General features: G+C 31.4%; 2 protein-coding genes across 2 annotated transcripts; one reads left to right on the forward strand and one right to left on the reverse strand.

Annotated features, from left to right (window-relative positions):
- Positions 1–1,622, reverse strand: LOC121117329 (histone H4). Its single transcript, XM_040711735.2, has one exon. The coding sequence runs from the start codon at positions 1,589–1,591 to the stop codon at positions 1,280–1,282; it is 312 nt and encodes a 103-aa protein (XP_040567669.1). The 5' UTR covers positions 1,592–1,622; the 3' UTR covers positions 1–1,279.
- A 549-nt stretch (positions 1,623–2,171) lies between these two features.
- On the forward strand, positions 2,172–4,489 carry LOC121117083 (histone H3). The gene has a single exon (XM_040711380.2). It carries the CDS (start codon positions 4,018–4,020, stop codon positions 4,426–4,428), a length of 411 nt encoding a protein of 136 aa, XP_040567314.2. The 5' UTR covers positions 2,172–4,017; the 3' UTR covers positions 4,429–4,489.
- Positions 4,490–17,556: the final 13,067 nt, after the last annotated feature.

A 17,556-nucleotide genomic window follows, 5' to 3' on the forward strand; every position in this document is an offset into this window, starting at 1 on the left:
TTGAAAAATTAACTTTTATTTGCGTAAAATAAATATTATGAATTAAAAGGTTCTAGGGCACATTGCCAAAAGCAATTTTGCCGAATTATATAATAAACATATTTGATGATGATTCATGCTCCAATACTATGTAATTATGATTACCATTCATGTTACTCCAAAATTAAAAGATAATATGTTTAATTATTTGTCACAAATTGCAATAATTAAGTGCTCATTAATTAATTCATTTAATTATGATGATGCTTCAAAAGTTAATATTCATTATTGACACATATATGAACACAACACTGTAGTTCGAATCTTTTACCATTGTAGTACTTTGAATAAATTAAACAATAAACAAACACGACAGTTATTCGTTCATAGAGACATTATATCTCTATGGATTCGATCGAATGGAATAAGTATTATATCCGTTATCTATTATAATTCGACATGAGGGATTGTTTGTATTTGAAAAGACTCATTTAGATTTCAGAATTTTACATCGTAATGATCCAGGATGTTTCGGAAGAAGAGGAGGTTGGATGTCGAGAAGCAAACCACTTGGGGTGGCACTCAAAGGTCGGGTCGTAGGAGAGTACGAGGAAATGAGATACGTAAGCGAGGAAGACTGTAAAGCTCAGTACAGTTGGAGCAATCTGGAATCTAAATAGAAGGATAAGAACGATGGTTCTTTGTTTCTTCGTAAACCTTCTTTCTCACACAGAGTACGGAAAAAGCTGCATTACGTAGTCACTCAAGAGACTCGAATCCTCAGAGTTGTGTTTCTAAGACTGTGAATGTATATCTCCATTCGATTTCAAGCTAAGTTATGAGAACCGTAATAAGTGAATAGGGTTATAGGCTCTTTCAACAAATTTTTGTTTGTATTTTTCTTTACTTCTTTAGCTGAAGTTCACAAATACTAGTCATGTAGAACAGGTATAGCTATTCTATGTTGCCTTGTATTATCAACAAATAATGACAAGAAATTAGAAAAAGTGCAGGCAGTAACCGCTTTCCTCGTCTTATCTCGTAAATATTAACGGATCCGACAAATTGTGCCCTGCCACATCTATGCATTAATTAGGAGGGAATAAAAGATATGGCGTATAATGAATGTAGAACTGACCAGAAACAAATATTATTAACCTCATCAATGTGGATGAGATTATTACAATGAACAAGCTAAAGAATGACCTTGAATGGAGATTTTGGTGGCCCTTAAAAGGACCTGTTTTGTACTTAATTGTACCAAAGAAACATCCATGAGGAGATTAAATAAAGAGGTAGCTTAACCTCCGAATCCGTAGAGGGTACGTCCTTGTCTCTTAAGAGCGTAGACGACATCCATGGCAGTTACAGTCTTCCTCTTGGCGTGTTCAGTGTAGGTAACAGCGTCACGGATGACATTCTCTAGGAAAACCTTGAGGACACCACGGGTCTCCTCATAAATTAAGCCAGAGATACGCTTAACACCACCACGGCGAGCCAAACGACGAATGGCTGGTTTGGTAATACCTTGGATATTATCACGAAGAACTTTACGATGACGCTTGGCGCCTCCCTTTCCTAATCCTTTACCACCTTTTCCACGTCCAGTCATGATTGCAGAGATATAGTAACTGATGCTCAAACCGGTAAAGAAGGGAGTTTATATAGCGTTCACTCAAAAAGGAAAAAAAATGGAAAAAGAAAAAAAAGCGAGAGAAGGAAAAAAACGGGGGAAAATGAAAACAAAGGAAGACGCCACGCTATAGAATTTACGCGGTTTTTTTTTATCTTTTCCATAATTCTACCTAGAATATGTTTTTTATGGAATGGAGAAATTTGCCTTTAATATTTGGTTAAGAGTTAAATCTCAGAAAGTGAGGAATTTTATAATTAAGTTCCTTTAGAATATCAATGGGTCCATTTGATCTATTTTAATTTAAACATCCTCCTATAACTTATTTACGACTCCCAAACTCTCAAAATTGAGTAACTTGTATCTAATTAACTCTAATTTCAGGATATGGAAAAGTTTTCTTCCTGGCCCAAAGGAATTCAAGTTTTTCTTTGTATTTTGTTTTAATCATTTTTTTAAATCAAAGTATATGTAGATGCAAGATAGTACTTCAAATTTAATTTTTGCGATGACTCCTTTGATGCACAAAATACAATAATAGTCGAGGGTAAACAGGATACATGGAATTATGTTCAAGTGAATCGAAATATAAATTTTTTTCAGTTTGGAATTGTTGACTTGAGACGACACTAAATAGTAAATACATGAGTCAAAAGTATGCATTTAAAAATAATGATTGACACTAAAAGTTTGCAACGTATTCCATGGTATAATGTACAAGTATGGAGTGCTTCGGATTCGTTACATAAAATGCCCGGATCCATGATTCCGACACACATTATAATCTTTTAATAATATACTTTATAGTCAATATAAATTCTATTGAGTCTATATATATTTAATTTATAGCTATAGGTAGTTATTAGTTATATGTAGTAAATAATTGTGCTATTTATAAAGAAAATATTAGGGATATAAGATATTTAACTTGATGTTACACTTCTTCGCAAGTCTAATTTAATGACATAGCAGGGCCAGTGGCTATGCTCTACCATATATAATAATTTATACTTTAAACGGAATTGCATGGACTATAGAGCACGTTTGAAATTTGTGAAGTAAACTTATAAATTAGGTAATTTAATCAGTTTCATTCATTTAGAAAATAGCTTAACTAATTCTCAATATAAGCCTTCGATTATAAATAAGCCTTGTTCCCTAAATTATAACAATTTTACAGTCAGAGTCGTTACAAATTTTCCGACTCCACCAAAAAGGGCACCGACTCTGCAGCTCTGGTAATGATATGTACTTTTGATGAATTCAATTAATTTCTAGATTCCTATACAACTTCATCATATCTATGAATGAAAGTAAAAATCTAGTTGATTTCTCCAACAGCTACAGAGCATTTTCACTCTTGATATTGGCCAAACAAGTTTATCAACAATGAAAACCCATTAGTGAGGAACTACATAATAGTTGGCAAAATGGGATAAAAAAATCTTTGCTGTCTATATTTATAAAAATCTCTCTATTCCCTAGTTTTATTACATAATATGTATGAATAATGTGTTATTAGATCGTTACACAATCTTATTGTCATATTATCGATACAAATTATAACACTTACAATATAAGGAATAAGATACTTTTCGGTCAAATCAAGGCATTTTGAGGATTTTTATAGCAGAAAGTAGTATTCAATGCAAATGTTAGGTATTTTAAATTTGTAAATGCGGTTCACGAGGATTAATGAAAATGTATTGGAAATATACCGATTTTATGTAGTTAAAATATCAATTTTGAGCCCCCAAGATGGCGATTTCCTCAATTAGTGTGCAATTGATCACCTGAGTGAAAACACTCTATTCTTTGAGTAGAGCTAATTTAAATACGATATAAAAAAGGAATTTGGACCTAGGATTCCTCAATATTCTATCATGAAAGTCTGAATTCTGTTCTCACAACCCTAAGAATGTCGAATTGATCAATGCTTAACTGATCGAAATAAGATTTTTATTGGTGTAGATCATATCAGGAGATTTCCAAAGGTACTTATAAGTTGCGAATTTCTCTTATCTTTTTACCTTAGATGCAGTGCACATAAATTGAGAAAGAAATTTATAATTAATTCAAAAATAGATGAGTATGATTTGAAGTTTTATATCTCTGATAGTTTTTGCCGCTCTTTTTCTTTTCTTTTTCATTTCTGGCCCCCATATATTGAAATGAGAGGAGGAAGCTGAGGCTCCCTTCAAAAAAAATGTTGGAGGGAGAGGAGGAAAGAGAGAGAAATTCCCTGACATCTGCTTGCTTTATTAGCCCTGATGTCTTGGTGTGGGGTTAGGAGTAGCCAGCAGTAGATGTGTATCTAGATTAAGAGCGCGCGGATTTTTAAAGTATTTAAAGTTTGTGTAAGCGAAAATTCGTGATCATTTCATAATTTGACTGAATTGGTAAACATGGCCCGTACTAAGCAAACCGCTCGCAAATCTACTGGAGGAAAAGCTCCCCGTAAGCAGCTTGCCACAAAGGCAGCTCGTAAGTCTGCTCCTGCCACCGGAGGAGTCAAGAAGCCCCACAGATATAGACCCGGAACTGTCGCTCTCCGTGAGATCCGTAGATACCAAAAGTCTACTGAGCTACTTATCCGTAAATTGCCCTTCCAGCGTTTGGTCCGTGAGATCGCTCAAGATTTCAAGACTGACTTGCGTTTCCAGTCCTCTGCTGTCATGGCTCTTCAAGAGGCCTCAGAAGCTTATCTTGTTGGTCTTTTCGAAGATACCAACTTGTGCGCCATTCACGCCAAGCGTGTCACTATCATGCCCAAGGATATCCAGCTCGCCCGCCGTATCCGTGGTGAACGTGCTTAAGTTTATCCTTGTATGACTTGAACCCAAAGTTTTTACAAACCGGCCCTTCTAAGGGCCACCACTTTTTTCGAATTAAGATTTACTCTATAAAGCTGTGATTTATAATGTATTGGAAGATGAGAGGAGCTCTAGATATGTTTGTTAGGGCACTAAAACCATATCTTATAATACGATGCACTAAGGAATATTTCCTCCCGTTGCAAAACTCCTTTATCAAGGTGGCGTAATATTGCTATACACCACACTCTGGGTCAAGAGCGGCTAATAATAATAATGAAAAGAAATATCACTTGATCCCCACGATAATAATAATTTGGAAAAAGTTCTCAAATGTAACAATGTGATGTTACTTGGAATTATTAATATTTTTATGTTGGAATGATAAAAATTTTATTGCGTAGATTCTTGATATATATATTATATTGGCAGTATGAATTGTAAATAATGTAATCCTCCTTTCTGAAATGGAGGGTTAACGAAACTAGAGGGCGTATTTTGGTAGGACTAAAATAAAATATTTTGGCGGCAAAGTTGACCTATTTCTACCACAACGCAATTAAAAGAATTAACAATGTCAGAACAAGCGAATAGGGAGAATTCTCATAAACAAAAGGTTTTGGTGGCTCCGAAAGGAGCCGGTGTTAAGATTTATAATAACCTCAGAGAGGAATTAAGCCTTCTTGGAGGCTGTTCTTTTGGTTGTCTTCTTCACTGAAGCTTTACTAACGGCTTTTTTTGTAGGAGACTTCTTTGGTGATTTTGCCTTAGATTTGGTTGCCTTCTTGGGGGTCTTAGACTTGACTGTCTTCTTCTTAGGAGTCTTTTTAACGGGCGCTTTAGCTTTACTAGCTTTCTTTACGGTTGGTTTCTTAGTGGATTTGGGCATTACATCGGTCTTTGTATCCTTACTTTTCTTTGCAACAGGAAGCTTGAACGTTCCAGAGGCACCTTTACCCTTGGTTTGAACCAATTCACCCTTCTCGACGGCAGACCGGATGGCTTTGCAGATGAAAGGAGCTCTTTTGACCATATCTACCTTGTAGTGAGCAGAGATGTACTTCTTGATGGCTGCAAGGGAAGAACCCTTGCGTTCGGCCAACTTCCTGATGGCGGATTTGACCATCATGGAGGATGGAGGCGCCTTGGATCCATCCTTTGATACCTTAGAGGAGGTTTTTTTGGGAGTAGCAGGTGACATGTTGTTAATGCGAGTGTGAACTTACTATTAATGACGCACCCAGCTGATATGTTTATGCTTCTTATATCCGGCCAAACATAAACTTTTGGGCAGACACGTTCATTAACAAGCGCGCGCTTCCAGGAAAATTTCCCCTCTACCACAAAGATGGCATCATCGTCTAAAAGTTGATTTTTTCTCTGGATTTTGCCGCCTAAAACTCTTCAAATTGATTTTTAAGATTGCAATACCTGACCATACAAGACAATGTCATCTTTTTTTTAGTACACATTCAATGCTCCGAATATCCAGTAAAAATTATGAAATTCCAAAAATAACTCGTCTGTTTAAGAGCAATTTAACACTGACATAACTAATTAGAAATGGTCATTCAACTACCATAAATTTATTCATTCAACCTGTACTCGCCCAATACCACAGAAATATTTCGTCGCTTCTCTAAATAATAATCCAAAATCAGGTTCTTGTATCCATACGTCATTTTCAAGTCAATGTGATACTTAATAAACAGTCTTCCATTTTTTCTACAAATCAACTATAAGAGTAATATGTGTTTCAAAATCTTGAGTGTAAATATTGCTATTAAAATGCCAATTTCTTTTCAGGGATCTACGACAATTGAGCATTTATAACTCTGCACCTTATCCAAAGCTCAATCTTCATTTTCATCATACTTTATCTATTACTTAAGAATCCATAATTTATTTATTAAACTCACAGATCTTCACTAGAATAGCCCAGTTATTATTATGTTTTTTTTAATCTTGAGACAATTTGAATGTGAAGCATAATAGTTATTCTAAAATAACACCAAATCCGTGTATTTATCCCATAAGTAACACACCTGAAGATTCTGAACTATCTTAAGAAAATTAGGCATATTCAACAAGACATAAACGTCAATTAGATACAAATATCATTTTTGCAAACTTTTTTAAAAGTAAATGGTAAATATTTGTTATATAAAATCATATTATTAAAAAGTATTTATTATTTGTATAAAAATATAATAAATATAGTTTGCATTTCCGAAAATGTATAACTCATTTTTTAGTTTACGACTAAAGAAATCGTCAGTACCAATGTTTAAGTCATAGATTTCCTAATCCCCATGTGCGAGAAAAAAGTTATAACAAAAATAGCAATAAAAAATTATAGTTACATTATTTAATATTCACGCAACTTTTGAATATATCAATAACACAAAACTTCTCATACAGAAACATTTGGAAGCGAAACCAAATGTTCATGTGCATATTTACGACTTATCTAGGCACTATTTATTGATAATATAAATACAAGAGGTATTATAAGTAATGATTATTTTTATCATTTCTTTTTAAAACCATATAGAAGATAAAAATTGAAATTGTAGTAATAACAACTCCAGCTGTAACACATAAAAACAATGCAATGGAAAGTCAAAATTCCATAATATTAAATATTTATTGAAATTTAAAGGGGGAATCTAAGTAAAGAAAAAAACTAAGTATAGCAATTTGGATAGGAAAAACAATTGTTGTGTTTTCTTATTTAATAAGTCGTTGTGGGTTAACAATTAACTTTTCCTTCTAAAAAAATAATTCTGGCCTGGTGTAAATTGATTTAAAAATGCATAATAAAATAAATATAAATTAATTTTAATATTTTCCCTGGACTAAAGCTATTTTAAATATTGAAGGTTATATAGTATCTTTATAGCAGTAATTCATTTTTTCACTCCAAAATCATAAAACAAGCAGCTGATAATATGAAAGTTCTTAATTCAGGGACACCATATGTCTTACTCCCGTCTTTCCCTAGCGCTCTTACAAAAACCAATCTTTACTCATAATTTATTCCTTCTGTTTGCTCAAAGCTACAAAGAAATTAGATGGTTACAAGAAAGCTCAAGCACTAAGGAATAATAATAATAATAAAAAATGAAGAAAGTTTGGTTATCATAAAATTGATAGCTTTTTTTTTTATAGAATATTACTAAGCAATATTATAATACAGTATCAAACAGTATACTATGTAGATTTGACTATTACAAAATATATATTATATAATTCATTTTCAAAATGGTGAAGATGTAATATGACGGTAATAGTCTGGGAGTATATCAGAAATGTATGTATGATGGTATGATTGACTTATTTGGCTAAATACCATTTCGGCCCTTTTTCTCTTTCTGTTTGGAGGAAAGGTTGCATAATACAATAAAGGTAACGACGTGGTGATGGTCGAGATTGATTGATGGGATGTCACTGGTGGATGTATATGATAAAATGTCATGGATCAAAAATTGTTCTATGGGACGGCTTTTGTGTACAATTCTTAAGATTTAGGACGGTACGACAATCTTGGATCGTTACATCCCTTCAGTTTATCCCAGTGAATGAATTTCTCAGATAACAATGGATTGGTTTCAAAAAGCAATCAATGCCTCCTGCAGACTACGACATCTTAGGGATATTTGTACCAAATGTAACATTTAAACAAGACACCAGGGCCCGGCTACCATTGTACATATTTTTATCATCCAGTGAAAGTGAGATTCGATATATACATTGATGATGTAATAGATATTATGGACATTCTTTGAATATACGTGTTTACTTTCTGTGAGAAATAACTGTCAATCCAAATAAATACTGAGTATAAAAACAATAACATCTACGAGTAACACGAAAATATTATTTTGAGTGAAAATGAGCTTTAAAAATATCAAATGTGGGAGAAACTTTTTCTTTTCATTATTTGTTTCTCATTTCCATCAAATGACGTTAATGATAGGGGCGTCCGCAGGATTATATTTTTAAATATTTTATAATTCCAAAAGTTACAATTTTTTCGATAAAAAGTTGAAAAATTACAATTAAATTTTTTGGAAAATAATTTAAAAAATCCATAGCTATTCATAGACAATTAAATTTTTTAGAATTTTTTTTCAAAATAAGAGTTGTTCATAAAAAATGAAATTTTTTAGAAAAAAAAAAGAATTAAATAAAATTTCAAATATAAAATTTTTTGGAAAAAATTTTGAAAATCCTATTGACAGATAAATAATTTTTTTCTTCAAAAGTTTCAAAAATCCACAACTATTCTCAAAAATTAGATTTTTTGGAAATTTTTTTCTAAAATCTAGAGGTGAAATAAATTCTAAAATTTAATTTCAATTTAGTAATTTAGTTTATTAGTTTGACGTATACTTCAAAATCCCAGCTACATCACTATTAAAAAAAAAGAAAAGAACTTTGTGAGTTAAAATTATTGCAATTTTTTGATATTTTTCGACTTCCAAGTCTCTCTGGTAGATTTGATGAATATTAGAATATATCTGGAATATATTTTGGTCTTTTATCTATTAATTCGTAAAATTTCATGCTATAAATTTTTTATCCAAAGAAGAAAATTCTGTTGCCAAATTTATTAGTATATTTAGTATTAAAAAGTATGCTTATTATGACTATATTTTCAAATTTGCTGCGCCACCTAGTGTTCAAATAGACTAAGCAAGTAAATAATCATGGACAACTCGACAATAGGGTACGACCAAACTAAAAAATATATAAATTATACGTAATGTGGTATGACACACTGTCTCTAGGTCTAATATAACTTATAAGTTATATTAGACCTAGATCCATACTTATAAGTTATAAGTATGTATTGCTTGAGAGTTCTAGTATCACGTAAGATTATATCAACTGTTGTGTGCCCCGGGGCATTCTTTAGCTATGATAATTTATAAGCTTTGTAGTTAATAGTTCTTCTAAATGTACTTATATTAATATTACTTATTAATAATATTTCATATTGACAAATTGCAATATATGTAAGTTGTATGTTAGTAATTATTATAATTTATACATATTCCATCGTCTTGTATTGTCCCTGGGTTCTCGAGAGGAGAATCATTGCGAATCTCGTCAGGTGAGAGTCTATATCTTAAATGGTAATACGGTAAAAGTTATGGTAGGAATTAGTCTGAGAGTGGTGGTCACCTACATATCATCTGCGTATGGAGGCTCCTATAGTGATCGAAATATCATACCTATTAACGAAAAAACGGCTGACTTCAGGAGATGCAATCATGGTAGATAGAGTGATTATGATGTAGGATTTCTTTGCCAATCAAAATGTTAAAATGAACATTCCAACTCCTATGAGAGGGATGAATCAACTTCCGGAAGCAACAGTCATTAATGCCAGAAAAATTGCTTCTAAAAGAATACACGTTGAGAGGATAATTGGGCTGGCCAAGACCTATAAAATCCTTCAAGGGGAACTCAACCGCCATAAAACTCCGGTGGCAGGACGGATTATTTATTAAAAATTTGTGCATGAAATTTATTTTTATGCTGAAGGTTCACCATGGAGAAAGATAATTATGTGAAACACTAATAATATTTAGAACTTAATCTAGCAACGACATTTTTGAACAAAATAATTGCAATAATTTAAATAATTGAAACAATATTAAATTAAGGTATAGCTAATTTAAAAATAAGAAGAAAAAAAAATACTAAGTAATGTCTCAAAGAATTTTTGTTACAAATATAAGGTCTCTTCATGGTATAGTTTATCATAATAAACTTTCCTAATAGTGAAGTTAGTATTGTAAAGTGTATGTAAGTAAAATTTCCTGTGTTCAAGTTTATCAAACTTACCAAAATAAAATAAATTTGTAAAATAATAATTTCAATGAGACACATTGTGTTATAAAATATTTATTATCAGGTAATATATACATATGTCAGAAGAAAATAATATGCTTGAATATGGAAACATAACAAAGATGACCAGGTACACCCTTTTTGATTACATCTTCCGATGAAGTTGTGAAATAATACTCAACCCTCGAGATGAAATGACCCTACATAGAAAATTAAACAACTATTACCACCTACACCAAGGAAATGAAAATGGTTAGTTATATTTGATTTGATACGTATTTAACATAATGATGGTTATAAAATTTGATGAGAGTATATCCTCATGAAATAATTTAGTATTTAAAAGTATCTTCAAATGTGAAGACTACAAAAAACATTATGATTTCTTTGCTGCTTGTAGCTCACCTGGTAGTAATAATTCTGTTTTATTTTTAACTTAATATAGCAACCACAAATCTCCAAAAATGGAAATTTGGATCCTGGAGCAATCTTATCATAACATCCTGAATAATCACCTCGATGATTGAGTCTCCTTCCACATGTCCATTTGGAATTCATTAACAAATTCAGGTCTGTTGAGGATTATCATCATTTTTGACACCTTAAATTTAGTTTTCATATAGTTACAGTGGTACATACTAACATTTTTCAAACAAACTTCGGTCTTATACATTTCTAATTAAATATTTGAAGAACTGTTGTAATCCTCATACTCACTTTCCTGATACACTTCATCTGCCTAAATTATGAAATTGTATGCATGTTAGGGAAATCACTATTTTTAAGTAATTTTCAATAATACTATAATATATATAACAAGAAATCAAATGAATTAACTAATTTGATATTAGCTACAACCAATGGATTCTAAAATAGATAATTGTATTTATCCTCCTACCTATTATATTTAAAATAACCATCTGGATATTATCATCTATGTATTAAATATTAAAATTAAAAAATAAAAGTCAAATTTGTAATTATGAGTCCTGAGTATCTTATTCAAAAATGCTAGAAAATTCTTGAATATTGCATCTTGTTATTATTTTTTTATAGAGTTGAAAGACGTCCGTTTGATAATTCGATATGGAGTGACCCATATTATCTCCTTATAATTAAAAAAAAACTCATGCACAGTACATTGACTTTTAAAACCAGATGAACAAGATGTACCTTAAAAGTCAATGTACTGTGCATAAGTTTTTTTAATCACAAGCTCCAAGTAAACAAATTGCCATAACTAGGGTTTTTATTTGGGGGTTAATTTGCTCTAAAAAAACTTTAATTTCACTTTCTGGCTTTTATTATGAAAATGAATTTCGAATTAAGACAAAAAAAAATCTTTGATCTATTGTTAAATATTAAGTATTACGACAAAATTATTAACATTTTTGGACAAATTTCTTAAATGATTGACAAAAGTAATTTTCTTTTAAAGAAAATAATTCATACCTCGTACAATTGTTCTGTTTGATTATATACAAGAAAACGAAATCCCTTTGATTGGCTACAATATTGTTAAATCAAGATTCAAAAAACGTTATCCAGGGAAAATTCTTGAATATTGCATTTCGTTATTAGTTTTTTATAGAGTTGAAAACGTAGGTAATTGCTGTCGATTGGTTTATATTTATTGTTATTTAAAAAATAAAAAATGTCAATCGTTTCATGCTTCTTCAACGCTAATGGTTCTAGGACAATTGACCAAAAATGTTTTTGCCGAACGGAAATTTTGGTGAAAGATTATTTGGGATATTTCGCCGAAAAATAATAAATGATTTTCTCAGTGGTTTGCCTCCTCTTTCTTCAAAACATCCTGGATCATAACAAAGCAAAAATCTGAGATCACTACTCTTCCCTGATCTGATGTTATGCTCGTTCTTCCATCCATGAGTCTTTTCAAATATAAATGATCCATCATGTCGAAGGATAATTGATAACGGATATATTACTTATTAGTACTTCGTCCATTCGATTGAATACCTGTCATGCTTGGGCAATTTATCATACAATCTTTTTAGTTGAATTAAAATATGAAATCCCATATATCAATATAGTATTTATTAAGTATTATGTTTCACCCAAATAATCAATCGGCGAAATGTATGTACGGCAAATTGCCCGTTCGGTAAAATGTTCTTTGGCAAAAATGTTTTAGGCCAATTGTCCGCTCATTACTCTAGATACTGTCAAATACTTCTTGAAATAAAGTATGTACCAAGGTTAATAGAAATACAAGGTTATTCCATAACACGTATCCGACTGATGTTTGACTTCCACCACGCTTTTAATATTGACATCATCGTAGATGAGTGGTTGTGTGTTTTGTTAAAATCAGTTTTTCCTACCCAGCAGTCAGTACGATACATTAAATTGAAAATTCTAGCAGTAGTGACGTCATAAACTATGATTGGTTGCGTGTTTTGTCGAAATCTGCCTGTCTTGCGCAGCAGTTGGTACAATACATCAGATTGAAAATTATAGTAAGTCTGATTACATGATGGTCTAACCTTGTATTTCTATTAACCTTGGTATGTTATACAATTTAAAAATCGAGCTTAAATCTCCTTTCAATTGAACTTTTGACAAATATCTAGAAGGTAATAGAACCTTTCATCAAATATTTTTCTTAACATTCCTTTAACTATAATTGCTCCATCTGGGATTGTTTTTGAAGTGCATAATATACATAAAATAATTTTCTTTTTCTAGGAGCGACTGTGAATCGAACCAACATACATTGAGTTCATGAGAATAATTTCTCCTGAGCGCGTTGTCTATTTTTAGGCTATGTCGCTCTATTCTATCATTTTCAAGACAACAATAAAAATAAATTACGAGTAAATCTTAATGAAAATGTTAATACCATGTTGAATGATTTAGTCATAGGAAAACATTTAAAAAAGCTAAACAATAAAGGAAATTTCGCAAATTAATAGGGGCGTCTGTAGGGGGTGGACTGGAGAAGCTGTAGCACTCCCAAATTAACAACTTTTGCTTATTTCTAGAAAATTTAAATTTGATTTTTTTCCAAAAATTTAATATTTAAGTTAATTTTTCAATTTTTTCCAAAAAATTAATTTTTCAATTTTTGTTTACAAAATAAATAACTTTTCTGTGAAATAGCTTTGGATTTTAAAATTTTTCTCCAAAAAATGTAATATTTGAAAAAAATTCTAAAAATGTATTTTTTGATTTTCTTCCCCCAAAAAATTTAATATTTTGTAAATAGCTGTTGATTTTGAAAAAATTCCGAGAAATTTAATATTTGAATTATTTATACAAAAAATTTAATACATTAATTTTTTTTTCGAAAAATTAAATATATAAATATTAATTTTTGAACTTTTCTTACAAAAAATTTACCGTTTAAAGAACAGCTGTGAATTTTTGAATTTTTCTTTCAAAAAATCTAATATTTTGTAAATTGCAGTTAATTTTTGAATTGTTTTTTGTGAGTAAGATAAATTTTTCAATTGTTTTTACAAAAAATTTAATATTTAAAATACAAAAAAAAAATTTGAATTATTTGTTCAAAAAATTTAATATGAATGTTAATTTTTGAATTTTTCTTACAAAAATTTAATATTTTGTGTACAGTTGTTAATTTTTGAATCTTTCTTACGAAAAATCTAATTTTTTAGTAAACAACTGTTTTTGATTTTTTTTTTCAAAAAATGTAATATTTTGTAAATAACTGTTGACATTTGAATTTTTCTGTGAGTAGGCGTGGATTTTTGCATTTTTTTTACAAACAATTTAATATTTAAAAAACAAAAAAAAAGCATTTGAAATTTTTTTCAAAAAATTTAATTTTTTACAAAAATATATATATATACATATAATCCTTCCGACGCTCCTGTTAATACATTTTCCTTGAAATTTGGAGGTAGTGACTATAAACCAAGTCCAGCGGTTTGTATCTGAGTAATATAATTCATTAAAGGTCTAAGGACAAAAAGGTCTTGTTTCTATAAAAATATATCACAAATGATAATAATAATATTAGATTTAATGTAAGTTTTAAGGATTTAGGTTGCCCTTCCTAGTACATATACATATGAAGATAAAAAATTTCCATGCTGTTAAAAAACTTGACTCTTCAACTTTCCAAAAGAATGAGATCAAGGAAGAAAAAATAAAATAATAACTGTTAACTTACTTAATACCCTATTGACTTATATGTCAGTATGGATACATTTGTACATACATATAATGTGTTTTAAAGCTAGAAATACCTACATATAAATTATAATCAGGATGTTCAAAAGGAGATTTTATAAAAAAAAAAAAAAAAAATAGTCGAAACATACCCAATCATATTCTTCCACTTCCTCAAAAAATATATATGTAGATATACAGGGTGAGGATTAAAAAAATTTGAAAAACTGTTTTCACTTCTACATATTTTTATGCTGTACCATAATACGGGCAAACTTTTGGGGCAAAAGTTGGTAATTCAACAATTTTCTACACTTTTTATTCAATAATGGGTTAATTACAGGGACAAACAAAAGTACAGCTGGCCTTGATGAAGTCCAAGGACAAGTTGTTCAACTCCTCTATGATCACCGCCTTCAGGCCATCAAGATTCGGGTGAGAAGCTTTGTTCGTCTTATCCTCCAAGACGCTCGAAACAGCAAAGTCCAGGCCGTTCACGTCAGGTGAGGACGAAGGAAAGAAATCTGCCGGCCAGAAGGCAGTCAGAAAACATGCACCTTCTTCGACGTGTGTGCCGGATCGCCGTCTTAGGTAAACACATAGTTATCCCTGGGCAACGTTCTCTCCAACCATAGCAAGACATGGTACCTGAGAACTTTGTAGTAGACGTCTGTGTTAACTTTCTTAATGGTTTGAAGAAGTAGGGAGGCATCTTGCTGCCGTCGGACGCAACGACGCCAAGGACAATTATCTGAGCTGGATGTTTGCCCTGAAGGTTCACTCGAGCTGAGCTCTTAATTCAGCCAAGAAGAGATCATTTCTTGGGTTTGGAACAGCGTTCACTGTTAAGATCTTCTTGCCGGAGATCACACAGCCTCTGGTGTTTTGCTTGTTTCTCCGACATTTTTGATTGAAAAAAAATAAAAATAAACAATATCAAATTGTAGCTTTTTGTCAGGGCTTTCGAATAGTGTATATATAAAAATGTCAGACTTTTATAACTAAGGCTGGACGGGTTCGAAAAGTGGTCTCATTTTTGAGTCCTTCCCTGTAGATATGTTGAGACTCGGCCCAGACCGATTTTTTCCCCTAGTTCATTCTTAGTTGGATGGATCTAAAAAAATAACTAAAAAGACTGCAGTCTTATCAGTCCGGTTCTAATTAATTTTTTTAGTCCTAGGATCCGTCCTTATCGGTCTATTATAGGAGCTAAAATGATGAAGTTATTAAATACGTAACTTCAACCGTTGAAGTTTTATCATGATATCTTTCAAAGAGACAAAATACCTGAAGTTTAAAGTAGTAACACGGAGTTACCTCGCTAACACAAAAATGCCGTTTGCATTTTTTGCAAGCTCTCAATTCCCTCATCTCGCTTGATACGTCATTGCTACTTCATAATTTATTATTTTTGATAAATAAACTAAGTAATAAGTTTTCTATACTTATGCTCCATTTCCAAATGGACAGGAATACAATTTCTTGTTCATCCTTCGTCGTCTATATTGGCCATTTTAGTATTTATATGAATAAAAGTCGTCTATCATACAGAAATACTAATGTATAGCTACGTTTTTAATAAAATACTACTCAGCAATATTTCAATATAGTACACTATGTAGGATTTTAATATTATAAAATAAATAAATAGTAATTGAGATGATTGACTCCCAAATGATTTCTGGCGATTTTCGGTTTCTTTTTGTATAAAAGGTTTCGTGATACAATAAAGCTAACGACGTGGAAGTGTGTGGCTATTATTTTATTATTTTCTTCGTTTTTATTTTCTTTAATTCTAGCTAGGATTGAAGAAAATAAAAAGATAGATACCGTAAGACTGACTAATCGGTCCTTAGGACAGAATCTAATGATTTATTCAACAGATTGAACTACATATGACCTTATTATAGGTCCATCTTCACAATTTTGAAGAGCACATGACGTCATCAACAATTCATTTATAGAATCGGTCTCGACCGAATTTTGAATAGGAATGACCCCACAGATTATATACATATATACAGGGTTCGTAAACAAAACGTGGACTGATGACTGATTTTAGAAAAATGTCAATAATTTTATTTTTTGATAAATAATTTTGAAATTTTTGAACAAAACTTTGAGACACGACCTGTGTGAACATATTCACTCAATATGGCCGCCTTCATCAGCAATCACAGCCTCCACAGGGAGGCGGAAAGCCTTACAGTAGTCGATGCTGAACTTTTCGGACAAGTTGTTCCATTCCTTCACAATGGCAGCCTTCAGGGAGTCAACATTCAGATGAGATGTTCGGCTAGTCTCCTTGTCCAAAGTGCACCACACAACAAAGCCCAACGGGTTTAAATACGGCGAAGACGATGGCCACATTTCCATGGGCCAAAAATCAGCCATGTTGTCAACGCAGAACTTTCACATATGACCCATGTGTGTAAGGGTGCACCATCTTGGGTTCTCACATAGTTGTCCTCTAGTAAGGTGGCCTTGAGCCATGCCAGTATGGTGAAACTTGGCATCTTGTAGTAGGCCTCCTGACCGATTTTCTCCCCAGCCTTAAAAAAGAAGAGAGGCATCTTCTTGCCGCCGGACGCCACAACCCCCTGTACTATTGTTATGGGCTGGATGTTTTGTAAAAATTACAATTTTTGGAAAAACATTGACATGTACCTTGTATATTTTGTAAACGACATAATTAAAAATGACTCCAACATGAATGAATCCTTTTGAATTATGAAATTTCATACTTATAAAATAAGTTTAAAAGACTAGTATAAATCAATTGTTTCTTAACGTTTACTGGAATCGGAATTGGGATCGGCATCGGGAACATAATGTTTAATTTGCGATTCAAAATCTTATTTATTCTATTTATTACTTTTCTTAGTTATGAAAAAAATAGTTTCAATTTAATATAAAACTTTAAATTTTTACAAAAAAAAAATTAATTTTTCGAGAATAACAATGGGGTTTTGAAAATTTTTCCAAAAAATTAATTTTCTGTGAATAACTATCTACATTTGAAATTTTTCTCCAAAACATTTAATAATGTAATTTTTTAGATTTTATATTAGACATTTAATTTTTAAGTTTTTTTTCCAAAAAATTTAT

The sequence above is a fragment of the Lepeophtheirus salmonis genome, chromosome 5, assembly GCF_016086655.4.
Source record: "Lepeophtheirus salmonis chromosome 5, UVic_Lsal_1.4, whole genome shotgun sequence".
In the NCBI taxonomy this organism is placed as follows: domain Eukaryota; kingdom Metazoa; phylum Arthropoda; class Copepoda; order Siphonostomatoida; family Caligidae; genus Lepeophtheirus; species Lepeophtheirus salmonis.

Excerpts from the sequence above, each read along its gene's own strand:
- LOC121117329 (XM_040711735.2), bottom strand. The coding sequence starts at position 1,591 with ATGACTGGACGTGGAAAAGGTGGTAAAGGATTAGGAAAGGGAGGCGCC.
- LOC121117083 (XM_040711380.2), top strand. The coding sequence starts at position 4,018 with ATGGCCCGTACTAAGCAAACCGCTCGCAAATCTACTGGAGGAAAAGCT.